This window comes from Clinocottus analis, unplaced genomic scaffold (assembly GCF_023055335.1).
Source record: "Clinocottus analis isolate CAN_PGR_092001 unplaced genomic scaffold, fCliAna1.0.p SCAF_34, whole genome shotgun sequence".
Classification (NCBI taxonomy): Eukaryota; Metazoa; Chordata; class Actinopteri; order Perciformes; family Cottidae; genus Clinocottus; species Clinocottus analis.
The window spans coordinates 578619-606470 of NW_027176087.1; the positions used below are offsets into that span (position 1 = coordinate 578619).

General features: G+C 44.6%; 1 protein-coding gene across 1 annotated transcript; it reads right to left on the bottom strand.

Annotated features, from left to right (window-relative positions):
* Positions 1–177: 177 nt before the first annotated feature.
* Positions 178–27852, bottom strand: trpm4a (transient receptor potential cation channel, subfamily M, member 4a). Its single transcript, XM_068596117.1, has 26 exons — positions 27762–27852; positions 26993–27173; positions 24722–24891; positions 22051–22228; positions 20274–20338; positions 19706–19945; positions 19515–19617; positions 18112–18230; positions 17526–17825; positions 15915–16016; positions 13813–13941; positions 13464–13593; positions 12274–12419; positions 12051–12163; positions 11241–11348; positions 11106–11152; positions 8592–8824; positions 8235–8350; positions 6846–6978; positions 6331–6505; positions 5485–5650; positions 4897–5078; positions 4504–4636; positions 2732–2804; positions 1891–1985; positions 178–1062 (listed from the first exon to the last, which is right to left on the bottom strand). The coding sequence occupies exons 2-26, from the start codon at positions 27138–27140 to the stop codon at positions 1029–1031; spliced, it is 3438 nt and encodes a 1145-aa protein (XP_068452218.1). The 5' UTR covers positions 27141–27173; positions 27762–27852; the 3' UTR covers positions 178–1028.

Consider the following 27852-nt stretch of genomic DNA (forward strand, 5'->3'; position numbering starts at 1 on the left):
TACTCTATCTCTAAGGCTGAGCCCTACAGAGGAACCTCATCTCCTTACTCTATCTCTAAGGCTGAGCCCGGCCGCCCTCCGCAGGAAGCCATCCTCTCATATGGAAAAACACAATACATCCATTGACCTTTTATATATGTACAGCTTTATTTATTCATCTATATTCTGTGAGCTCAAACATATAGAAATGTGTTATAGAGATTCGGAATAAGCTTACTATCTGTTATTAATAGTCTAATAAATACTATCAATTCTTTCTCACCTTTTGTTGGCTTTGTATTGGTCTCATATCCATAAGTATTCATGGTCTTTAGCTTAGTTTAGATTTCTGCTGTTGTTAGTAGCTATTACACATCCACAGGTACTTTTTAAAACAGACATTCATACTGTCCTCGTTGATTTTATTGGTTTGTTTTCTCAACGCTTGTTTCTTTATTTTTAAAATAGATTGAACTCTGATTTAATGAGGTTGTAAAAGAAATAGTGTGTGGACAGGAAAACAAAAAGAATGAGCTAAAAGAGGCTAAAACATCTGTCGAGCTGAAGGAAACTACAGAGTTATTATTTTGTGACCTCGTTCACATTTTAGCAGTTTGATGTGTTGTTAATATAAAACGTTTATAATAGCATTTTATCTCATAAATGGTGATATTTTTCACACTTAATCAACTTAGCAGATATATTATGAAGGCAAACGGATAACATCTGGGGATACAAAAAATGTTTGGCAACTGGTCTGACTGTTGGAGACACTAATGCACGGCCCGACTGTTAAAACACACAGCAGCAACATATCTGTCCAACTTCAAACGCGTCTCACAAACAACATACATCTGATTTAACAACAATGACATGATTAGTAGAACAGCAAACATGGTGCACTTTGACACAATAGTCCTGTGTGTGTGTGTGTCTGTGTGTGTGTGTGTGTGTCTGTGTGTGTGTGTGTGTGTGTGTGTGTGTGTGTGTGTGTGTGTGTGTGTGTGTGTGTGTGTGTGTGTGTGTGTGTGTGTGTGTGATGATGCAGTTCAGGGGGTCAGCTTGGAGACAGTTGAGTCAGATCTACAACCAAAGAAAATAATATTATTATCCAAAATAGGATCCTCCAACAAGACAAAATATTGATTCTCAAGAACACAAAAAAACATACATACTTTAAATCAACAATTAGCATGTGTCTACAACCCACTGTAGTCTATCTCACACTTAGTTATAATATAGTGTTCAAATCTTCAGGGCTTCAAACTCGATATCATAAGGCATGCATTGGTGTCATGTCAGAGCTTGTTTCAAAGGCAACGATCAATTTAACAACATTTGGATTAATTTCCAGGAAGAGAACAAACTTTGTCTGCCCACGAATGTCCTCTATACAGAGATGGCAAATCAAAAATAAACCATGCAGTTTTTATATTCTTTTTATTCTAATCTAAAATGTATATATTTTTGCATACTGGAGTCCATAAATACCATAGAGGTATATTTTCTTCTGATGGCATTGCTCTGGCATCCAGCACCATCGTAAACAATCTTGAAGTTGTCTTTGATCGGGACTTGTCCTTTAACTCCCACGTAAAACAGATCTCACTGGCTTTCAGAAAAGTTGATTCATGCATTTGTTACTTCGAGACTAGATTACTGTAACTCATTATCATCAGGCTGCTCTATAAGTCTCTTAAATCTCTCCAGTTGAATGCTGCAGCTCGTGTACTAACGAGGACTAGGAGGAGAGATCACATTACTCCTGTATTGACCTGCTTTCTGCCACTAACGATCCTGTCCCCACCAAAAAGTCAGTACACAAGTACAAGAAGTTGTCCAAACTGTGGGATGGTCTGACTGCTCATGTTGCCTGTTCCACCTCTTTAAAAGGGACATGGCTCCATGTACCTCTGAGGAGCAGAAGGGAGGTGGTCAGCCTTTATCAGATCACTCTGAGACAGAGCGTCTGTCATCCAGGAGAGGGCGCTGCAGCAGTACTCCAGCTGGGAGGGACACACAAACAGAGATGGATGAGTGCTGAGCAGGCAGAGTGGACAGCTGCAGGGAAACCAGACACACTGCACGCACGCGCACACACACACACACACACACACACACACACACACACACACACACACACACACACACACACATATATATATACAAATATATACTCATATCTATTTACCCATACGTGCAGAGATCGTACAAAATTGAACAACGCACACCTATACTGTGTGTTTATAGGTGGACGGGTTCAACCAGGAAAATGTAATCTATAAATATTTTTAAAATAGTATTCTGGCTAAGATTAAGGGTACTGACTCAAATATTCAGTCATGTCACTGGGCTGGAGAAGCCTCCTGCTGGATAGATGTTTCCTTGAAAGAGATATAACACTTTAACACTTTAGCACCCTATCTTTATCCTGACATTACACTTGATGTAACACACATTGCACTATGTTGCCGTTGACTGTTGTTTGCCTCGTCTAATGTTTCATGTTTAATGTTGCAAGGAAAATACCTCATTTGTAAAAACATTCCTGGAAATTAAACAGATTTTGATTCTGATCTCTCTAAATGTAGTACTTTGTATAAGCTTTGTTTGAAGAAATCATTGGTAGAACAATTGAAAATGTTCCATTCTTCAAAAAAACCTGGCTTGTGGTTCTAGGCTGCAAACACTGATCATAACTGGTACAGACTCAGCTCACGAGATCTTTCATGTGCACTTAGATATTGCTGACCTCTGTCTCCAGCAGCCGCAATCTTCTGCCGTGGTCCCGGATCTCTGCTATCTGCTTCAGCGCACTGTCCACCCTGCAGAAACAAATACACACAAATAATCCCACTGCAAACCACTGGGAAGACCTTTTCCCAGGGGTACGAGAGGAATTCCTCTATACGACTGCAAGTTACTGAAGGTCCTCCGTACAGAGACTCTGGCTCTGTTGAAGTCTCTGACTGTAAGTCCTCCGTACAGAGACTCTGGCTCCCTTGAAGTCTCTGACTGTAAGTCCTCCGTACAGAGACTCTGGCTCCCTTGAAGTCTCTGACTTTAAGTCCTCCGTACAGAGACTCTGGCTCCCTTGAAGTCTCTGACTGTAAGTCCTCCGTACAGAGACTCTGGCTCCCTTGAAGTCTCTGACTGTAAGTCCTCCGTACAGAGACTCTGGCTCCCTTGAAGTCTCTGACTTTAAGTCCTCCGTACAGAGACTCTGGCTCCCTTGAAGTCTCTGACTGTAAGTCCTCCGTACAGAGACTCTGGCTCCCTTGAAGTCTCTGACTTTAAGTCCTCCGTACAGAGACTCTGGCTCTGTTGAAGTCTCTGACTTTAAGTCCTCCGTACAGAGACTCTGGCTCCCTTGAAGTCTCTGAGTGGCATTCTTAAAGGCCGTTGACTCTAAAGTTCTGCTGGGGTATCACAATGCTCATGTTGGTAACGATAGAGAACCTTGGAGGTGGTTGATTGAGAGGAACCACTTGCCTGTTCTGAACCCAAGTGGGGTTTTGTCGGTGGACTTCTTCTTTCTTGTGCAGCCCAGGGGAGGCCATGTACATGCAATTGAAGTGGGCCATGTTCAAAGCCTCCATTGTTGAAGCAGCTGCTAGAAGCTGTGGTCAGATGGCCATCGGTGCCAGTTGTGGCAGCAACCAGAGAACTTGCTGGTGGATACCAGCTGTGAAGGGGGCCATCCAGCTGAAGGAAGGGGCCTTTTGGGTGTCTTTAGAAACAGCACACAGGTACCGGTTGACCAGAAGGCCTGCAGCTGCAGGGGGCCCAGGGCCAAAAGCCCAGGCTGTGTCTACGACCGAACACACTGACTTTCAGTGCTTAGGGCGCTGACAGAACCAGCAGCATTCAGAGCACTGAAAGTACCCGGATGGAGCACTGCAAACGGTCAAAACATTCAGTGTAAAACGATGGACACTACTCGCACTAAACAGGCGCCATCTTGGCTACGTAGCGGAAGAGGAGGAGCCCTTTCCTCCAGCTTTTCATTTATTTATTTATATCTTCCTCCCACAATTGTGGAGGTGTCGCAGTTTCCACATGGGATAGAGAAAGGGGAACGCAAGGGACAAAAATAGGGTAAGAAGTGCGTTCATTTTGTCAGTTTTAGTTTCGTGGGTGCCGCGTCCGTCACTTCCGCCAACTGGTTAAGTTCTGGGAGACCATTGAGAAGAACTTTCGGTTTACCTTAAGAAAGTTATCGCACACCACTGTATTGTCCTGTGGCCTCGGGCTCAGGAAGAGCTTGAACGTGATGCGGTAAGATGGATGTCTTGAATACCCTCCTAAGCCTACTGCCACCATGACCCACCCCACATGAGTGGATGTTATATGCCTCATATAATAATTATATGCTGCTCTATAGGCTTAATTCTATGTTCCCCATTTCTTAGGTCAGTTCAATTTAATTGTATATGTTTAGTCAGTTCTAACCTGGAGAAATCAAAAGGGCTCTTTCAGATTTATATTGTTTAACATTTCACAACATTAGCAGATACAACTTACTTGACCGATGTACTTTTAATTCGTACTGTATCACTTTCCCTCTGCCGCTTATTCTGAGCTGAGAGGAGGTTTTCTTTCTGGATAGCCTCCCATGTGTTAAGGCCGCTCGCCTTCTTGCCGCGCAACTCCACACCTGAGGACAGAGAAGATTGGTAAAGCCTGACTTTAGACCACCTGTCCTGGCACCCCGAGACCCAGCTGTAGGTCCTCTTTAAATTAATCAAACCCACCCTTACTGAACAGGTCAACTCCATCAACGACCCCGAACTAACGCAAGAGGTACTTCATGCACAATGCTCCATGTGGCCCTGCCTTCTGACCTTTGTTTTATTTTGCTTTAAATGCTTGTCCTCCTGTCCTTCATATCCCCTGTCTTCAAGCTATTCTTCTCACCGAAGTGTTGGCTTTTGACTGAGGGGATCTGGCAGAAACATCTCTTGATGAAAAGGTGGAGGTGTGATAAAATGATGAAGGGTGGTGCCAGGCATGGTCTCGAGTGGTACTCCTTAATCAGGTTGTAACGCTGAAACTTCCAGTAGGTGTCACTGTGCTCCTGTACTTTTGAGAAGGTGTAGCTGTGGACAGTAACAATATACAGAGATAAAAACACATGTCCTACTCCATACTGTACAACATAGAGAAGCAGAATCAGAACATTTGTTTCCATGTATAACTTCACATTCAAGGAATTTGTCCTGGCGGAAGGTGCATTTACATTTAGACAATAAACATTTAACAGTACAATTAAATGTACAGTAGAATATAAATTAAAGTAAAAGTAAAGTGCACGGTCACCAGATGGCAGTACTACAAGGTGGGGTGTAAGTGGTATGTAAAGGTGACGAGTGTAAAGTGTCAAAGTGTGTTAAGTATGAGGAATGGAGGGATGGAGGGAGTGAGCGGAGGAGATCTTCTGGGCTGACCGAGGCCTTCCATGTTTGGAAACATTCAAAACATTGAAACTGAAGAATGCAATGGTACCTGAACATAGCAATGAGCAGGTTGACCAATACTATGTTGGTGAACAGCAGGTAGATGACGAGCAGGATGACAACCAGCCAGTTGGCGTAGGTGCTCAGACACGGCTCCGCTCCACCTTCAATGAGCGTGGTGTCATTTGTACAATTCACGTCCTTCAATTTATCAGCTGGATGGAAAAACAATAAAGAGGTCCATACCAACGTTCATGCAGCCTATTTATAAGCACCTTGAAGGGAAACGTCCATTTTAACTCTGAAATGCTTTGTATTGCTATAAATATGCTTTATATTTGACTATCATTATGAATTTATTTTTAGAATGACAGTTTTTTTTTTATAACTTTACACTATTAACTATTTTTTGTTTTACAAAACTGAGATGAATAGAATGAAATTATGTTTTAAAGATTTGGATTTACTTTTACTGAAATGTATTTTATACCATCTCACTTGACTTAAACTTTATTTTACCCATCCAGCCATGACCTTTAACCTCTTATCCTGTTCAAGGTCGAGGGGCTGGAGCCAATCCCAGCTGACACGGGCAACGGCAGGGCAGACACACACACACACACACACACACACACACACACACACACACACACACACACACACACACACAATCATTCACGCCGGAAGGGGACGATATACACTCTTGCAACTGCAACTGTGTCTGGCCACGCAGTTGCATTGACGGACTCGTGTTGGTTTATAGTTCCTGTGTTTTTCATACTCCAGACCAGCAGGTGGAGCAACGAGCGTTTAGAGTGGACCTGCACACCGACGTTCATGATATCATTGTGCTTGACAGAGATATGGACGGGCATATTGAGACTGAGTCGCTTACCATCCATTTCATCTATAGGTATTTGTCCAAAGATGTGCAGGTATGGTCTATAGAATACTCTGCGGAATATCCAATCAGGGCGGGGATCATATGAGTAGAGGAGTGCCTGATTGGCCACTCCATAAGCCAAGAGCCACACAGCCAGGAAGAAGAGGAAGAAGAAGACATCCTTCATCTGCAGGAAGCAAAGAGAAACCAGAGATGTATGACGTTGCACATCATCATGTCACAAGTAGGATTTTGTCATTACAATCAAATCGACTGTTTCTAGTACATTATGTGCACCACCATCAACCATTTTTAACAAGAAATGGGTGTGAGCGTCACAAGAACGACATAAAATAACACCGTATCGCACCACAGACTCAGTTAAACCATCTATGTTTGTCATGTGGCAGCTAAAAATGCTGCGTTCAGAATGTTATGTACACAGCTAAAGCTTTACAAAAATATAGACATTTTCATTCATTTGTGCGTTGTCCACAGGTTGTTTTTTGAGTTTTGTGTGCACTCACCATTTTCCCAACAATAATGATCTTGGGCCCAAGCTGTTTGTGGACGGCAAAGATATGGATCAGACGTAGTGTGAAGACCATGAAATCTATGGCCATGACAGCTCGTCCGAAATGATACGACCAGGGGAACATTCTGGAAAACAAAAGTAATAGGATCACCTTCATTATTTCAATTCAGTTTATTTTGTACAGCCCAAAATCACAAATACAAGATTCTCCTCTGAGGGCTTTACAATCTGTACACATGACATCCTGTCCCAGGACCTCACATCAGACCAGGAACAACTCCCCAAATAAAGACAATAAACCCTTTCAAAGAAGGGTTTATTGTCTCTCGTTTAGGCTCTATGAAGGAAGAAGCTTCATAGAGCAACAGAGGAGGATCCTCTGTTGCTCTATGAAGGAAGAAGCTTCATAGAGCAACAGAGGATCCTCCTCTGTTGCTCTATGAAGGAAGAAGCTTCATAGAGCAACAGAGGAGGATCCTCTGCTGGATGGACAGAAGCAACAGATGTCATGTGACCAGAATGATCAATAACAGAGTTACAGCTCATTACATGAACATGACAGAAACTATTTATATGAGTAGTATACACATGGTACACATAACAAGTAGTATACACATGTATATATAATGAGTAGTATACACATGTATATATAATGAGTAGTATACACATGGTACACATAACAAGTAGTATACACATGTATATATAATGAGTAGTATACACATGTATATATAATGAGTAGTATACACATGTATATATAATGAGTAGTATACACATGTATATATAATGAGTAGTATACACATGTATATATAATGAGTAGTATACACATGTATATATAATGAGTAGTATACACATGTATATATAATGAGTAGTATACACATGTATATATAATGAGTAGTATACACATGTATATATAATGAGTAGTATACACATGTATATATAATGAGTAGTATACACATGTATATATAATGAGTAGTATACACATGTATATATAATGAGTAGTATACACATGTATATATAATGAGTAGTATACACAGAAAGCAGAGAGGAGGACGTCATCAGGGCCATGGCAGGAAGTAGGAGACAGGATTAGAAGTAGGAGACAGGAGACAGGAGGTAGGAGACAGAAGGTAGAAGATAGGAGGCAGGAGACAGGAGGTAGGAGACAGGAGGTAGGTGGCAGGAGGCAGGAGGTAGAAGGAAGGAAACAGGAGAGAGGAGGGAGGATGCAGGGGGCAGGAGGTAGGAGACAGGAGACAACTGGCAGGAGGCAAGGCCAGGGGGTAGGGCCCAGTAGACAGGAGGTAGGAGACAAGGAAGCAAGAGGTAGGCGACAGGAGGCAGGGCCCAGGAAGCAGGAGTCATGAGGTAACCGGTCATTTACCTGCAGCACAGAGCCAAAGTGAAGAGAGTGATGGCTGTGAGGTCACACTTGTTCCACACATCCTGGATGTAAGTCCTCATCCTCTGGAGTACAAAGGTGCTGCCTACAAAGAAGGTCTGGCAAACAGAGGGCGAGGAGTCACACTGGTATACTGGTGGACATGAATCTGTGCAGTGTGTTTCAGTAAGATCAATGTGTATTTTAGGTTAGCGGCCAAACTGATGGGGTCTGTTTCCTCAGGTGTTGGAGAGAACATGAAAAACCAGTTTGAGTAACGCATAGGTCAGAGGGCTCATCACACACCAACACACTGTGTTTAACTATTGGAAACAGTGGAGCTACGTTGTCTTAACCAACCTGCCGAATCTCTTCACACACTAACGTGAAAACCCAAAAGTAAAGCACAAACTCCAGAGTGGACGGGCCGTCAGGGTGTGGGGGCTGGAAGTCCACCAACAGCACGTAGGCGAACAGGTAGAGGAACAGGAAGTACATCAGCACATTGCCGAGAAACGAGGTGACGGGGCTAAACCAGAACTGTCTCCACCGTGACACCATGAAGGGTCTCTTGGAGTTGGATGGCAAAGAGTCTGAAACAGGGATGATTAAAAAATGTCAGCGACCAGTCAAACAGAATAAATTACACTCAGTGGTGAACACAAACATTACGGGTAACTTCAGTATTTTTACACATGGACCACATACATATATACATATATATACATATATACATATATATATATATATATATATATATATATATATATATATATATATATATATATATACATATATATATACATATATATACATATACATATATATATACATATATATATATATATACATATATATATACATATACATATATATATATATATACATATATATATATATATATATATATATATATATATATAAACCACTGTAAAACACTCTTGGTGCAATACACTTTATACACATTTTTTTACTATTTATTTTATTCCATTTGTATATTTCTATTTTTGTGTTTTACTGTCTAATTTTTAAATTGTGTTTTTATTACTGTTCTACTGTTTACTTATATTACTTGATCAGTGAATAAGGGCTGCTGTAATACTGTAACGTCCCCACAGGGACTAATAAAGAACTATCTTATCTTATATACGGCGAGTACACACACTGCCTGGCCCAAAACCAGTCTCCACCTGGATGTAAGTACTGCTGCTACTGTACCAGCCTGTGGGGGCATTGCTATGATCTGGAGTTGCTGCAGTTGCTCAGGTCTAGGTTCAGCAACGACCAGGTTATTCCAGTGATGGATGTTTTCCTCCCTGATGGCACGGACATATTCCAGGATGACAATGCAGGATTCATCGGAGAGGTTCAGGGATCATGAGACATCATGTTCACACATGGAGTCCAGACCTGAACCCCATTGAGAGTCTCTGATGTGCTGGAGAAGCTTTGCAGCGGTCAGACTCTACCATCATCAAAACAAGATCTTGATGAGAAATTAATGCAACACTGGATGAAAATAAATCTTGTGACATTGCAGAAGCTTATGGAAACATTTCCACAGCGAATGCTGCTGTAACCAAAGCTGAAGGCGCTCCAACCTTTGTTTTTGGCCCGGCAGTGTGTATACATACTCAAGTAGGCATGCCTGGATTGGCCGGCTACAGCTATGCAACTTTTCAGGGGCTGAATGCATGCTCGGGATTGGATGAGAGGATGACACAGAATGCAGTGGAGGGCTCTGCTTATGCTTATAGAACTAGAGTTACACCATCATAACCTTCATTAATCCATTTCACCCTCACTTATGAACAACAACCCGGAATACTTCAAATCCTCCAATTGGCACTTTCACAGAACATCACAGCTGCACAGCGTCGTGGTCTGCTGAGGCCGGGAAAACTCAGGGACTCAGTCCCGTGGTCACCAAAAAAGACACTTATCCCTCAACTGTGTAATTATCTGCATGAAAATTACAATAACATGCACGACATGGCACAACCCTGGTGGAGCCCAATTGCTGCATGGAGCCGAGAGGCAGACAGCGATCACTTCAAGAGGAAGGAGAAATGTCTCCAGCGTCTCTGCACACTGTGCACAGGCTGTGCGCTGGAGCAACAGATCCAGAGGGCGCCGACACGGCGCCTGAATGCACCTGTGAGGCCCGCGGGCGCCGTGTGAGTCGCTGCGAGACGTGTTCTCAAAATCAAAAAAAAGATCCTGCAGCCACTAATCCTGATGCGACCTGATGCTCACACATCTGCACTCATTCTGTTCTGTTTTGCATGAAAACAGCTTATTGTTTTCCACAATAAGCTGTTTAGTAGTCACAAAATATTAGTTATTTTTTGCAGTTATAACTTTATTTTCATTTTTCTAACAAAGTGATACAAATGTTTTTTTCCTACCATCGTTGTTGTGGACATTGTTAATAATTATTGTGAATAATTAACGTTGATATGTGATCAGACAGTTCACATATATTATTATTAAAAGGTGATCTGAGGAACTTTGTTGTTCAGGAAGTTTGTCACAAACAAGAAGCCCTTCAGGTTATTTTGTAAATTAAAGTAGCTCTCAGTTTCAAAAGGGTGGTGACCCCTGATGTTTACTGTGTTCCTTCAATCACAGCTGAGAAACAGCTGCAAAAACAGAAAAGAGCTGCAGAACTAGAGCTGCGCTGTTCAATAAGAGCATTATAGATAAAACACACATGGACCTCGCACATCTGAAGGGTTCAGACCGAGTATATGATTCATACTTATGTTCTTAAAGAACATGTTTTTGTGTGTAGTACACACAGTTATCAAACACAATATTGTGGACATGCAGTCGCCACTGAGTGTAAGAACCAGAACAGTGATCCAAACCCACCTTTCAGGTTTTCTTTCAGAGCCCTGAACTCTTCGGCGTCTTCCTCACTGTGACCCCAACAAAGAATAAGGGACTTGTGTTACGAGGAAAGAAAACGTCAATCAGATTCATGTCATGCTATATATTTGTATATACTTTTGTATGATGTCAGCAAGGGAGTAAACGGTGTTATCGTTTCCATCCAGACTGTCAGTGTCTCTGCCGTGGTGGACCGCCACAGACTTATCTTCCTCCTCTTGTGCTCTGCAACATGAACACACAATCTGGCAAGTTTTCCTTTTAGCTTTTGCAGCTTTGTTTAGATGCTTCAGATGAATGTCTATTCATGGAACAATTGTGCTGCTTTTGATCAGATTGACCACTGAAGACAGGAACATGTATTTAGTGTCTCTGGACTGGATCTCACGTGGTACCAATCTTAGCCCGTAGAACACACTGTGTTTTCTATTTCATTATGATATCAACTCTTTTACAAATGATACACCACCGTTATGGAATGAAGGTCTGCTGCTACATTGATGATACTCCGCTGTATGTTCCTGTAAAGGCAGACGACCATTCCCACAATACAACATGGATAATACCAACGGGCTGATGGCTACGTGTGGCCTGTTCCCTCCTTTTTCATGACAAATTAAACAGATAAAAAGATCTGGAGATGATTTCAAATGTTGGATTTTCATTTGGTAGCTGGTCCAGGGAGCGTTCAGCATGAGGACCAAAGAGGTGTCAATGCAAGTGAAGGACGTCGTTGAAAGGTTGATAGACTACACAAACCTATCAGGCAGATAGCAGAGACTCACCTACACCAAAAGACCCGGAAACCACAGAGGACATGTGAAGTAGAAGCAGCAGAATTCTTTGAGAGCCATAGTTTGAATCTCAAAGTTGCACGAATATCGCTCAGCATGGCACAATATGAACAGTGAGAATATAAACACTGACCTGAAGCTGATGAGGTCTGTGTAGAGGAGAGGGGGCAGGAAGAAGGTAAGAACCAGTTTCCAGACTTCAGTACTCCTCTCCATGTCACCCCACCAGATCTGAGACAGCAGGGACTACAGAAGAGAGCAGACCCCATCACTGGGCTGCCGTCATTGACCTCCAGTCACTTTAAAATGGATGCAGCTGGTCGTCTTTACAGGTCTGTTTAGAATAGCACCTCTACCTGAACTCCATCGTGACTGAAGAACAGGCGGGCGTCCGCCGCCGTGGCCATCTGAAGGCACGTGGCTCCGCCCCACACCGGAGACTTTCTTATGAGGAGAGTGAAGGAGCGACTCTCGCTGCTCTGGTAACACTCACCGAAGACATCTACACACACAGAACACACAGAATGACGTGACGATGTTGTCTGCTTCTGCATGGCAGACATAACGGTTGCTCTGTTCTGGGCTGCCAGGTAACAGGGTTTTATCTTTGTTTTTAGGGGGTGGGACACTCGAGTCCAAGTCGCATCTCAAGCCTTTGACCTCGAGTCCAAGTCGCATCTCAAGCCTTTGACCTCGAGTCCAAGTCGCATCTCAAGCCTTTGACCTCGAGTCCAAGTCGCATCTCAAGCCTTTGACCTCGAGTCCAAGTCGCATCTCAAGCCTTTGACCTCGAGTCCAAGTCGCATCTCAAGCCTTTGACCTCGAGGCCCTATCATGCCTCATTGGCCAGCGCCGCTCGCCAATGAGGTTGTTGCTGTTGTTACAGATCTGAGGTCCTCGTTCAGAAACCCCACCTCCTGCCTCTGACCATCAAAATGCTCCGTCTGCAGTGCTCGGCACGTGATTTCTTTGTTTCAGACCTCCAGTCCGCCAGATTTGACTGTCACATCACCCACGTCATGCCATGTGGGAGGAGCCTCAGGACGGTCCCGGTGGGGCCGGTTCAGGTCCTCCAGTCGGAGCTCATGAGCCCGGGCAGCAGGTCGCTCTCAGTCACTCAGAACATACGATGATCTCGTTGATGATCCCAGAGCTTATATTTATGTTTATTTTATTCATAAATAATAATGCACATGACTTAACACGTGCCATAAGCCATCATGTACGTGTGCTAGATTTACCCATGCGGTATAATTTTCACAGACAGATAAGCATGTTTCAATCAGGAAAGGGAAAAGTTATCGTGTCTAAAAACGTGTTTCAATCGTGATCACTGATACAGTTATGAAGTTAGAAGCAACATCCAGACATCATTTCCATGTTTGGCAGGGTGATACTCGGAGGGGAGTTTACTGCAAGTTCAATTACTTTATTTTGTATCAACACTGATTATTTTTGATTTCCCACAGTTGTTTGCAGTCATTCTCTGTCACGTAAGTGCAGACTGAGGCATCGCCGCTGCATTGGCTGCTGTGCTGTGACTCACCGTGGGCCAGGTCCTCAAACGTCTGAGCCAGCTCCTTCATAGCGAGTTTGCTCTCAGTCTCACTCTCGAGCTTTGAAAGCTCCCTCAGCATCTTACAACCACCCAGAGCGCTCAGCACTGACTCCCCTGCCTGAGAAGGAAACACAAACACACACACAGCCAATACACACCCGTTCAAATGAAACCAAATTTGATGGCAACTTTGACAAATGTGGGCCTTGTGAGCTCAGCGGTGTTTGCAGCAGCGTGCTGATGATGCTGTTTCTCATAGCAGCGCAGCCTGTCCTGCGTACTCCTGTGTCACAAAAGGTCTTCAGAGAGCTCGTGTCACCCTGCAGGTGAGTCTCACCATCTCCCAGAAGTAAACGGACATTTCACAGCGGTTCTGCAGGACGGCCCAGATGAAGAGGGCGGCCCAGGGCGAGAGGCAGCGCTGGCTCCGGTACACACACTCCCCCAGCAGCATCTTGTTGACTTGCTACACAAAACATGACAGGACACCAGTGAGTCAGAGCTTACTGCTGACAACCATCCATTATCACATGATCTACTCCATTATCACATGATCTACTCCATTATCACATGATCTATACCATTATCACATGATCTACCCCATTATCACATGATCTACTCCATTATCACATGATCTACTCCAATATCACATGATCACATGATCTACCCCATTATCACATGATCTACTCCATTATCACATGATCACATGATCTACCCCATTATCACATGATCACATGATCTACTCCATTATCACATGATCTACCCCATTATCACATGATCTACCCCATTATCACATGATCTACTCCATTATCACATGATCTACTCCATTATCACATGATCACATGATCTACCCCATTATCACATGATCACATGATCTACTCCATTATCACATGATCTACCCCATTATCACATGATCTACTCCATTATCACATGATCTACTCCAATATCACATGATCACATGATCTACTCCATTATCACATGATCTACTCCATTATCACATGATCTACCCCATTATCACATGATCTACTCCATTATCACATGATCTACTGCATTATCACATGATCTACTCCATTATCACATGATCTACTCCAATATCACATGATCACATGATCTACTCCATTATCACATGATCTACTCCATTATCACATGATCTACCCCATTATCACATGATCTACTCTATTATCACATGATCTACTGCATTATCACATGATCTACTCCATTATCACATGATCTACTCCAATATCACATGATCACATGATCTACTCCATTATCACATGATCTACTCCATTATCACATGATCTACCCCATTATCACATGATCTACTCCATTATCACATGATCTACTCCATTATCACATGATCACATGATCAACTCCATTATCACATGATCTACTCCATTATCACATGATCTACTCCATTATCACATGATCACATGATCTACTCCATTATCACATGATCTACTCCATTATCACATGATCTACCCCATTATCACATGATCTACTCCATTATCACATGATCTACTGCATTATCACATGATCTACCCCATTATCACATGATCTACTCCATTATCACATGATCACATGATCTACTCCATTATCACATGATCTATACCATTATCACATGATCTACCCCATTATCACATGATCACATGATCTACTCCATTATCACATGATCTACCCCATTATCACATGATCACATGATCTACTCCATTATCACATGATCTACTCCATTATTACATGATCTATTCCATTATCACATGATCTATCACATGATCTATCACATGATCACATGATCTATCACATGATCACATGATCTACTCCATTATCACATGATTTACTCCATTATCACATGATCTATCACATGATCTATCACATGATCACATGATCTATCACATGATCACATGATCACATGATCTACTCCATTATCACATGATCTACTCCATTATCACATGATCTATCACATGATCACATGATCTATCACATGATCACATGATCTATTCTACATCCTGCCAGCAGCTTTTCTGATGTTCTCAGTGATTTCATATGCAGTGAAAAACACATTTTATTGTATTCCTGTACAGGAAGATGTGAACTCTTGAAAGGTTGACTCTGGAGAACCAACACCCTTCAGCTGTGCACTCTTCCCTTTCAAAGCTGGTGTCGTCATACTGGACCCAGTCTGTTATGATCACTGTGTCCACATGACGTCCTCTGTACTTCTGTCCGTCCTGATAGGAGGTCATGTGAAAGTCTTTTGGGGACAGAGGTTGTGTACGGATGGTAAAGCCTGAGGAGGATTTGTTTTTGGTGATTTGGTGATTTGGGGCGATACAAATTGAACTGTTAGCAGCAGCGTATGAATCCTGCAGCCTCTAGCCTACACAGAGATGAGAAGTTCACTTCTTCAAATCTTCTTTTTTGAAGCGTTCCCCCCTCACTGACCTTGAGAGCCTTCCTGGTGCTGGTCCTGGGGTTCAGGCCCAGAGGTCCATAGTAGAAAGGCTGACACACATCACCCAAGAGGTCCCACAGCAGGCGGGATACCTGCAGCGCCACCAGACAATGATTACCAAACCAATCGCAGTTCACGGTGTGTAAAACAAATCCAACGTACACGAGTCTGTCCACATGACACAGGCAGAAGTTTGGAGTAGATGAAGTGGAGGGAAACAGGTGCACACGATGCTCAGCCTGGCACTGCTGCCACATGCAGTGACTTCAATCACTCTAGTGACATCGTTTCTCAAAAGTGAGAAGTTAAATATGCAAATGAAGCACCAGAGTAACTTGTGCAGGAACATAACGCTACCTTTGATCCTCACTGAACCGTTTGGTGAGCAACACAGAGGAGATTTCTGGAGACATGTTACCACCATGTCTCTCACCATGTCAGGGAAAAGGTTTATGACAGATTGCTCTTTTCCTGACGTAAAATCCATTTGGACCATATCTGTGTGGTGAAAGGAGAGGTGGATAGAGCTTTTAAATGAGTCAGCTCGTAGAGCTTTCTAGATAATATGGCTCATTAGTTCGATACATTATTGCCTCCTCCAACATTTTCTCGCAAAAGTGAAACTGTTTTTCAAGGAGGCCAGCTCTCAGAGGCACTGAGGAGAAACAGCAACGACACTAGAGATATGTGGCAGGAAATCCATAATGTCACAGGCTACAAAGGTGGGAGCCCCCATCAGGTGTGAGGCCTCTATCCAGGGGAGCTGAACCCCTTTTAAGCTTTCATCTTCTCAACAGAGTCAGCTGTGAAGTCTGGCAGCATCAGAGGACCGGCCAGCGGCAGTATCCACAGAGGATAAAACCTGATGAGTGAATACGAGTAGAGCTGCTGATCACTGCAGATCACTCCCTGCACACGCACTACCTCACTCTGCAACTGGTAGTTTGGATTGTGGCCACACCTCCAAAGCGTCGAGGAGCCCCTCAGGGCCGCGTCCTCGGCCCCTGCTGTTCACTCTGCTACCCCAAACATACAGAGAGCCCGTGACACTACCGTCACCAGCCGGAAATGAGTCAGACCAGTCTCAAGGTTAATGACTGCAAACACAAGGAGTCACAAATATATTTTGTGATTTAAATATATCAAATATTACATAATCCTTATATAAAAAACATAAGATTCAAAAATATATTTTTGATGAACACACCAATATTTCTAGTAATCAATAGAGATCTACACATATGTATTGAAATGGTTTGAAATGTTCATCAAACACATCTTTAGCTTCTACATGCCAGGCTCGTGACTGTAACGTGGAGGTCTCTCATGAAACCTCCCGCATGCAATGCACATGTAACACAAACAAACACGACGCGGTCTTTTCCTAAACCGGGTACTTCACCATAGATATAACAAAATGGGACGACAAAACTGCACAGAGTGGAGCGACCCTGAAGCTGAATGAGCTGCGTGACCTTGTGATTAAACAGCACTGGCGAGTGTAACATTATAACATGTGCTTGAACTCAAGTAAAAGAGATGCATAGTAGGTAAGAAGTGATTCCCATGAGCAGCCTCATCACACACAACTCATCACTCACCTCGTACAGGTTGAGCTGCATGGCTGAAGCCGGTCCCGGCAGTGCGCTCTGGGGCCTCTTCAGGGGCCTGGCCTCGGCCGGCAGCTCGTGCAGGGACCCCGCCAGGCCCTGCCGCTCGCTCACCCGCCTCTGGAGCAGGAGGTAGGCCAGCGAGCTGTCGGACAGCGAGCAGTACAAGCTTTCCAAGCGACCGTATGTCAGGTAGTCCAGAATGTTCAGTCCATTCTCGCAGAAGAGACGCACAAACTGAGGCTTGTTGTTGATCAGCGCGTCTGTCATGGAGTCCTCCAGGTCCTCATACTGGAAATACAATTATGTGATGGAAGCATGCGGAAATACATTTCTATCCACTTCCTGGAGATAGTCCTGAGGTGTTGTACCACATGAGTGAAGAAGAAATGAAGCACTGCCCAACTAAGACGCACTAAGTTGTGTTACAATGGTCAACATGCAGGGTCCTGTAGTATCTATAGTAGTGTAAAGTCACTGGTCTACCTGGTCTACTCGTCTAATGTTCTGGTTGAACTGTGTGATATCAAACTGCTTCCTGTATTTGTCATTGATTTGACTTTGACCTTCCACTGACCTTCCACTGGATATCTCCATTAAAGAGCTCCGTCTTGGCGATGTCCACTCGGTTCCAGGCCACGGCCAGTTTCAGCTCCTCAGTGTACTCACTGGCTTCACTGGACACACGTTTACTAACTACACACACACACACACACACACACACACACACACACAGACACACACACACAGCAACATTTACATGTACATGTGTTATGTCTCTTGTTGTTAATGTGGGTGATATGAGGGTTTAGGGTCACACTGGAGGTAAAGATCATGATAAGGACACATCAGGAATGTTCTGTCGAGACATGGAAGGTACTGAGCTTTAAGGGTGACATAAGCTCTTGCAACTGCAACTGTGTCTGGCCACGCAGTTGCATTGACGGACTCGTGTTGGTTTATAGTTCCTGTGTTTTCCAGACTCCAGACCAGCAGGTGGAGCAACGAGCGTTTAGAGTGGACCTGCACACCGACGTTCACGATATCTCCCTCCAGGAGTTCACCTCCATCTTTGTGTCCTGATACTCCGTCAGATGGTTTTATAAATGCTCATATTTGTGGACCTCTTCAGCCAAACGTTCTTCAACAGGATCCATTGTTCCTGTTTCTGCTGTGGCTTTTAAAAACAGAGGTATTATGCTGTGAAACCGGACATGAGAGACTCAGAAAGGACGTGGTTAGTGGACCAATCACAGCCTTGCTGCTGAGAACGTTTGTATTGTATCTTCTGTTTGTATTCCTGCAAACCAGGTCTACCCTCAGGTACCAATGAAGTAACCAAACCAAAGACCGTATCATCGTTTTGAACATATATTCTTTTGTATACTTTGTCAGCGTTTTTTGCTGCTGAGAATGAAACCCAAAGAAAAGGAAATGAGCGGCTTCCTGCCATGCGCGTGCGAGAGAACTTCCTGTGTCTGCAGCTCTTAATGAAAACACACGGCGCTACAATTAGTAACCTGCTTTGGTGTGTAATGCGATTAATCGCAGTTCATCCCAAAACAATCATGCGATTAATCAGTTTCATTTTGTCATCTCTGCCCAGCTCTAAAGATAACAGATCATTTCCTCTAGAACAACTTCTTTTCTGCTTTTTAATGGACGCGCTCAGCTCTCCTACCCTCCATGTTGTTTCTGCTTCTACTCTGAACCTTCATGACTTCGTTCCTCTTCGGCTCTCTTAGAAAAGGTTGTTGTCCAGGTCATCTAAAGGGTTGCATGACAGTAACCTCATCGTCTCTCAGTTGGCACCCCATCACATTCAGAATGTAATTCACGGTCCTTGTGATGACTCCTAAAGGTCTTCCAGGTCAGAGGTCACTGTGTACATCACAGAGCTATTGTGACATGAACAAGGCCCGTGCTGTGACATGCTGCTCCGTTCTCCTTTTACAGCACGATGTCAACACACTTACTTACCTCTAACAAGGGCTTTGAGGAGAACTATATCAAAATCATCAGAGCCCTCCTGTTCCCCATGGAAAACAGTGATGAACTCTCGGTTCTGATAAATACTCAGAGCCTACAGTGGAGGAAATGAGCAAATCAGTGTTTCATTCAAAGGTCTCAGATCCGTACATAACCACACAGAGTGTAGACCAGAGACTCACATGATCCACCAGTTTCTCCAGCTCAGCTTCAGCTGGAAAGCACCTCTGGACCTTGTCCCGGACCTTGTTGCGCAGCTCCGTGCTGAGCCCCTCGGCAGCGTCGCCCTCTGCTGGAGGAGAGCCGGTACTGAGGCCGCTGGAGGAGAGCTGCTCCAGCAGCTCACTGATGAAGTCTGCAGCCGGACCGGATCCAGCCAGGACCAGCCAGGGCATCGCTTTCCTCAGAGAGACGTCCAGTCTCTGGACGGGAACATAGGAACACAGTTTAAATGCTCTGGCTCACCAGTCAGGGAGATCCACTGCTCTTTCACAATGTGCTACTGTTTTTATTACGCGTTACAATAACAAGTATTGGAGCGAGGGTTGTGCTGCTGTGGTCAAGACAAACGTGGGAATTTTGTCATTAATTTGCTTTTTGGAAAATGTCAAAAAAATAAAACTGGTTTCATACTAAACATATTAAACGTTGATGTTAGCATTTCAAACTTCAGATGCAAATTCAACCTAAAAATGTTAGAATCTCCCAGACTGTGATGGTATGTGAAGTGAAGGGAGGACGCCACCTCACCTCCAGCATGGCGGCGCCTCCTGAGACCAGCATGCACAGAACCGGGATCTCAATGTTGCCGCTTCCTGTTAGCGGCCCGAGGAAAGAAGTTAGAAGAGAAAGATCCTCCTCTCCAGAAAGCTTACACTACGCAAAGAAATCCAACGTGAAAGGCTCTCCCATAACACCAGACCACCTGTCCAGCATCGCACTGAGCGGCCTCATCCTGAGCTGGTGGATATTATTGATCGATGGATCCACATCGTCTTCAAGCTCACAGTGTTTCAGAAGGCTTTGTTTGGCGCTCTCTCCACACAGGGAGAGGTCTGCTGACGCGGCTCCAGGAGAAGTGAGATAACACTGCACAACTATTACCACAAAATGCCTTAAAACTCTGTGAATAGAAATTATATTATATTCATAATATAATATTATATATACATTCTCTGAAAGTCAAACGGTTTGTGTATTTTGTGGCCAACGGATTTCCATTTAGAAATAGGAAAACAAAAACAGAAAATGACCTATTTTCCGTTTTTTTGTTTTGATAATCGAAAACGAAGAACGACCCGTCATCTGATTTTCTTTGATGTGCTTCAACATAATAATCGAGAATTAAAATACTGCGTGGAAATCTTCTTTCTCACTTTTGCGTAGTGTTTTGTGTTGTGACCCGGAAGCTATCCGTCGTTTACGGTGTATTTCATTTGGTGACATCCATGAGACGCTCCTCAACAGAATGGCACTGCAGGAATCTGCAGGTTTTAGTTCAGAACATGAAGGAATGAATGTCTTGTGGTGACATCACCACTGAGTTATGTACCAAGTTTGGGACGACGCGGGTTCTTCAGAGAGGAAAGTGTGGAGGTGATGCTGCAGCCCTGTCTCCTTCAAGTTATGTTCCCCCAGAACTAAAACACTTCTTCAGTTACATTCACTAGAAACATATTTTCTCCCCGATTACGTCTGTGCTTGAAGTATTACAAATACGTTGATTACACACATATTTTAGTTGTATAGTTTATTACAAATATGTTTACAATCGTGTGTTTGTGTTATTGTTTTCTTGCTCTCCCGCTGGAGTTAAGCATATTTAAATGTCTAAACTCTGCAGAAGAAAAGAAAAGGGGCGGTGTGAGGCCGGTAACGGCGCCCGTCACGCCGCACCGCGTCCGGTCTTCTCTGTTTGTGAATGCAGCCCAAAGTGGGTGATAAACTCCATCCAGTGCAGTGAACCACTGCAGTGAACTCAGCAGACACTGGATCATCTCCCTGGTCAAATCAGCTGCAGCTGACGTGAAACATATTCCATCTTCACTGTTCTGGTCATACAGACATGTTGTAATATGTCAAACACAAACATGCTGCTACAGTTTAGATGTTTGTGGTCAGAAATGTTCTGAACATCCATATCAGTCACTACTTTGAAACCCGGATGTTGTGTCCCGTGGCTCTTTCCGCTCGTTTGAATGTTTCATGCCATTCATTCATGTTCTGAAATCAAACCTGCATGTTCCTGCATCTGTTGAGGTGCGTCTCATTGATGTCTGACACCAAATTAAATACTTATTTTTTTCATTTTTTGTTTTCCAATTTCTAAACGGAAAGCTTGAAACAAATTGTTTCCTGATTTTGGTTTTCTCATTTCAAAACATAAATCCGATGGCCACAAAATACACAAACCCCAAAACCAGACTTTCATGTTTCATACATGTTTCAGCACTGCTGGTGCTGAGAGCACCTCTGTCTAGTGACACCAGACAGAAGTGTAACAGAGTCCATGTTAGAGATCACTGACCCCAGATGCCGGTGCGCTGATGGGAGATGTAGTCCTCCAGACGCCCACGGAAGCCCGTCTCCCCCCCCCGGCGGCCCACGCTGCCGTCGTCCACCAGCAGGAAGGCCTGGCAGTTGTTGTCCAGGCAGCAGGAGTCACGCGATGTGTTCTGCACGTAGTATCGAGCAGGAAAACTGCCCTTCAATCACACAACACAAACACAACTGCTATCAGTCATCACTGGTGCTGAACAATGCCATTCTTTCTGTCCTTCTGCACCTCCCACGCTGGTGCACCTGATTCATGAACCTGTGGATGTTTTTAAGGTTGAACGTATTTACCTGGATGAGTTCACTGACACTGTGACATCATACATCAGCTTTTGTGAAGACGTGTGTGTGCAGACTAAAACCTTCTGCACATTCAACAACAATAAACTCTGGTTCCCTGCTGGACTCAGGCAGCTCCGTCGGGCTGAAGAGGAGGCTTACTGAAGGGTGACATACACTCTTTCAACTGCAACTGTGTCTGGCCACGCAGTTGCATTGACGGACTCGTGTTGGTTTATAGTTCCTGTGTTTTTCATACTCCAGACCAGCAGGTGGAGCAACGAGCGTTTAGAGTGGACCTGCACACCGACGTTCACGATATCTCCCTCCAGGAGTTCACCTCCATCTTTGTGTCCTGATACTCCGTCAGATGGTTTTATAAATGCTCATATTTGTGGACCTCTTCAGCCAAACGTTCTTCAACAGGATCCATTGTTCCTGTTTCTGCTGTGGCTTTTAAAAACAGAGGTATTATGCTGTGAAACTGGACATGAGAGACTCAGAAAGGACGTGGTTAGTGGACCAATCACAGCCTTGCTGCTGAGAACGGCTCGTGTAGCTTTGACGGATAGTCGGACATTGTGGGTGACGCATGCGAGGTGGCTGATGGGACTACGCTAGGGGCCCATGGGGGTCTTGCGTCTCTGCGTAAAACGAGTATAAAGCAGCCTTTACAGTGGTGGGGTCAGGAGTCTGTACAACCAGGCCAGGAACACACTGACGAGGGAGATCAGAGTAGCTAAGAAGAGCTACACTGAAAAGCTGGAAAAATGTTTTCAGCCAACGACCCCTCGTCGGTTTGGAGAGGCCTGGAAGTACTCACCAACTACAAGAGACACTGAGGACAATCACCGACTGGCCGACGACCTGAATGGGTTCTATCGCAGGTTCAATAAGCCCACTTCCACCCCGCCCATCTACCCCATCATCAAACAACCACCTTCACCACCTCCACTCGCTGCCTCCTCCTCTCCTATACAACCCCCCTCCGGCACTGAGGATCTGCAAAGAGGACGTGAGTCGGCTCTTCCATAGACAGAAGATCAGGAAGGCTCTGGGCCCGGACGGCGTCCCCCTCCAGCCTGAAAGTCTGTGCTGACCAGCTGGCCCCCATCTTCACGCTGGTCTTCAACCGATTACTGGAGCTGTGTGAAGGGCCCTCCTGCTTCAAGTGCTTCTTGATCATCCCGGTCCCCAAGAAATCCTCCATCACAGGATTAAATGACTACAGACCCGTCGCCCTGACGTCCGTGGTCATGAAATCCTTTGAAAGACTGGTGTTGACCCATTTGAGGGACCTCACAGGGATCCTGCTGGACCCCTGCAGTTTGCTTACCCAGCAAACAGGTCGGTGGACGATGCAATCAATATGGGACTGCATCACATGCTGCAACACCTCGACTCCCCAGGGACATACGCAAGGGTTCTGTTTGTGGACTCAGCTCTGCATTCAACACCATCATCCCGGAGGCACCGCAACACAAACTCTCCCAGCTCACCGTACCAGCCCCCACCTGTCAGCGGGTAACACACTTCCTGACAGACAGGAAGCAGCAGGTGAAGCTGGGAAAATCACATCCAGCACCCGGACCATCAGCACTGGCGCCCCACAGGGATGTGTCCTCTCCCCACTGCTCTTCTCCCTCTACACCAACGACTGCACCTCTGGGGACCCGACTGTTGAACTCCTGAAGTTAAATACACAACGGTCATCGGCCTCGTCAGGAACGGTGACGAGTCTGCGTACAGACGGGAGGTTGAACAGCTGGTCCTCTGGTGGTCAGAACCACCTGGAGCTGAACAAGTCCAAGACTGTGGAGATGAGAGTGGACTTCAGGAGGAGCCCCCCCTCACCATACACAACAGCACTGTGTCTGCGGTGGAGACCTTCAGGTTTCTGGGATCCACAATCTCCCGGGACCTGAAGTGGGCCTCCAACATGAACTCCATCTGCAAGAAGGCCCAGCAGAGGCTGTACTTCCTGATCCAGCTCAGGAAATACCCTCAGGAGCTGCTCATCCTGTTCTCCATCATCCAGTCTGTCCTCTGCTCTTCATCACCGTCTGGTTTGTTCTGGATTACTTACTCCAGCTTTATGTTGTGACCGATGGGAAAATAAGATCTAATCATGTCCTTTCAAACACACCAGTATAGAATTAGCCAAACTAATATATAACATGAGGATAAAATGTTTTTAATTTGAGCACATCACGTGCAGTTGTGAGGTGCATGTTATAATAAATGTAAATATATACCTTTGGGACAATTTGAGGCACAAAGACTATTTGTATCTACTTGTATTTTGGAGGAAACCTCGTGACAAGCCCAAGGTGCGGGACGTGTGCACTCTGCTGGATGAGTACCTGGGCATTGACGAGCTGCTGCCGGTTGTGCACCAGGCCCCAGGGGGCCAGCCCCACAGCAATCACTTTCTTCCTGGAGACAGCTGGAGCCGCGGCCCCGTGGTCCCTCACCGCCTCACCCACACAGCGGGACACGTCTTCCCTCAGACCCCCCGTCAGGATCCAGGCTCCTGGGGACAGCAGTGAGGTCGTACACATAACATTCACTTTTTAGTTACACAGCAGATATATTCCACATTAAAGTGCTGTGTGAAAGTGAAGACTATAGAGCGTATTCACCCACATGACCACCACAAGTTTTGGCTGCCATGTTGGGGTCCATGCACGGTATTGTTTTGCTGTGTTTTATGCCGCTCTTCTTAAGAAATGACCATTATATCCTGAAAGAGACACAGTTTCAGTTCTAAACGGCGTGTCTTGTGTTTATTGTACTGTGCCTTATTGTTGATGTGGGACTAATGATTCAGAATATTATCAGCTCAACAAGACAGGCTTGTACTTCAACTTGTCCAGCTTCTCAAATAATGCATCTAACTTACTTCAGTTTCACTCGCGTATGAGCGTTAGAACTGTTCTCATGTGTTTCTGTTCATACATCGGGTTGTGGGCACGTTTCCATTCACACACTCTCTCGTCAATAATCTCCTTTTGCTTTTTCACCGAGTGAAAATCAATGTCTTTCACTTACGCAAAAGGAACTGTGGATGGAAACTTGGGAGGAAGCCATGAACATGACAACTCCGTCGGGCGATGTCTGCCTTTACTCAGTGATTCATTTCAAGGTAAAATAAAACACTGGCTACATGGGAACAGCACTCAGCACGGCAGCCAAACAGTCACTGCTGGTCCTGAATGAGCTGGAAGCGGCTTCATCCAGACACTCGTCCTGGAGCCGGAGACAGCTGTGAGACTACGGAGAATAGTATGAACCCAGACACGGAGAACAGTATGAATCCAGACACGGAGAACAATATGAACCCAGACACGAAGAACAGTATGAACCCAGACACGAAGAACAGTATGAACCCAGACACGGAGAATAGTATGAACCCAGACTACGGAGAATAGTATGAACCCAGACACGGAGAACAGTATGAACCCAGACACGGAGAATAGTATGAACCCAGACACGGAGAACAGTATGAACCCAGACACAAAGAACAGTATGAACCCAGACACGGAGAATAGTATGAACCCAGACACGGAGAATAGTATGAACCCAGACTACGGAGAACAGTATGAACCCAGACACGGAGAACAGCGTGAACCCAGACACGGAGAACAGTATGAACCCAGACACGGAGAACAGCGTGAACCCAGACACGGAGCGCTGGATGTTCTGATGTTTGTTTTATTTGTGGTATTTACACAACAAGCATAATGCAGAAATAGTTGTTAATGTCTCACGGTCGATAGTGGAAATGAAAACTGTTTTACAGGAAGTAACCGGGCTATGTGATGATGCTAACTACGGGTAACGGGACTCAAGCCGCGCCGGCTTTCTGCCGCAACTGGTTACGAAAAAGCAAAAAGTGAGTTAACTACATAACGTGTCGAGCAAATAAAATCAGGGAAACAAGCGTTACACTTTTGGTGTGAATTCGGCAGAAGCCTGCAGACTGTTGAAACTTTCCTGTGTCAAAACTTGTCTCCAGTACTCAAAATCCAGAGCAAAAGCCGTTGACTCTACTAGCAGCAGGCTAACTAGGTGGAGCCCAAGATGGCACGCTTGAGATCATGACGTCACATGAATACGCTCTATATTTCTCTACATTTTATTTCTGAATAATGTTCCCTATTTGCTCCGAGTTTGACGCGAGGAACCGCCGAGAGATAATCACTATGTCATCATCAGTGTGTTACTATAAAGACATGGCTCTGTGCGTCAGTTCAATAATGACCTCATTCATGTTTAAGCCAGAAGTAAGCAAATCTAAATGTTTATGTCAAATGTCCCGAACCACATAATGTTAAATGTATGGATGCCCATTTCCGAAATTATTAGATAAAAAGTCATAATTATAAGTTGAAATTATGAGATAAAAAGTTGAAATTATGAGATAAAAAGTCATTATTATGAGATAAAAAGTCATAACTACGAGATAAAAAGTCATAACTATGAGATAAAAAGTCATAATTATGAGATAAAAAGTCATAATTTGGAGATAAAGTCATAATTATGAAATAAAAAGTCATAATTATGAGATGAAGAGTCATTATTATGACACTCCCAGTGGTTCCTGGTTACTGATGGTGACTCTGGGTTCTTACCTGTGCTCTGTGCGGCCCTCACCAGCCCGTTCCTCAAGACATCTCTAACCCAGGTTTTAATCTTCTCGTGGCCTTCGCCCCCCACCACCGACACCACCAGGTTGGGCGAGGGCAGGCCCCAGTGGGCCGTCATCAGGGTGAACACCATCTGGGGCGGGGTGTCACTGGACAGCCGCAGAAACTACACCCCAAAGAGAAAGCATTTATCAAATAATGTCTGGTGATTCAGAGATGTATTCCACCGCTGAACATCATTCCTACTGTTCATCCCACTTTAATGTACATCTAATCTAAATGTCCAGAGTGAAAACTCTCCATCGAGCTCACGACTGACAGACGGAAATAAAAACATTTCACCATCTCTGACTCGGCAAGAGTTTCAGTTAAAACACTGTGTTGTTCTGCAAAGTATTTAATGCCAAAAGATTGTCTGAATGGGGCATGCTGGGACTTAAAATGGACGCGGGAGGGTTTTCGTGCACAGTTTCCAAAAGGTTAAACTGTGTGTGTGCAGTGTGTGTGTGCAGCGTGTGTGTGCAGTGTGTGTGTGCAGTGTGTGTGTGCAGTGTGTGTGTGCAGTGTGTGTGTGTCGCAGTGTGTGTGTCGCAGTGTGTGTGTGCAGTGTGTGTGTGCAGTGTGTGTGTGCAGTGTGTGTGTGCAGCGTGTGTGTGCAGTGTGTGTGTGTGCAGTGTGTGTGTGCAGTGTGTGTGTGCCACAGCGTGTGTGTGCAGTGTGTGTGTGTCGCAGTGTGTTCTCCACTGACACTCACATGGCTATGTTTGCGTCCAGCGCCGGCAAACTCCAGCTCCCCGAAGGCGTCGGTGGGACAGTCGGAGGCGTGTTGCCGGCTGTCCCACTGG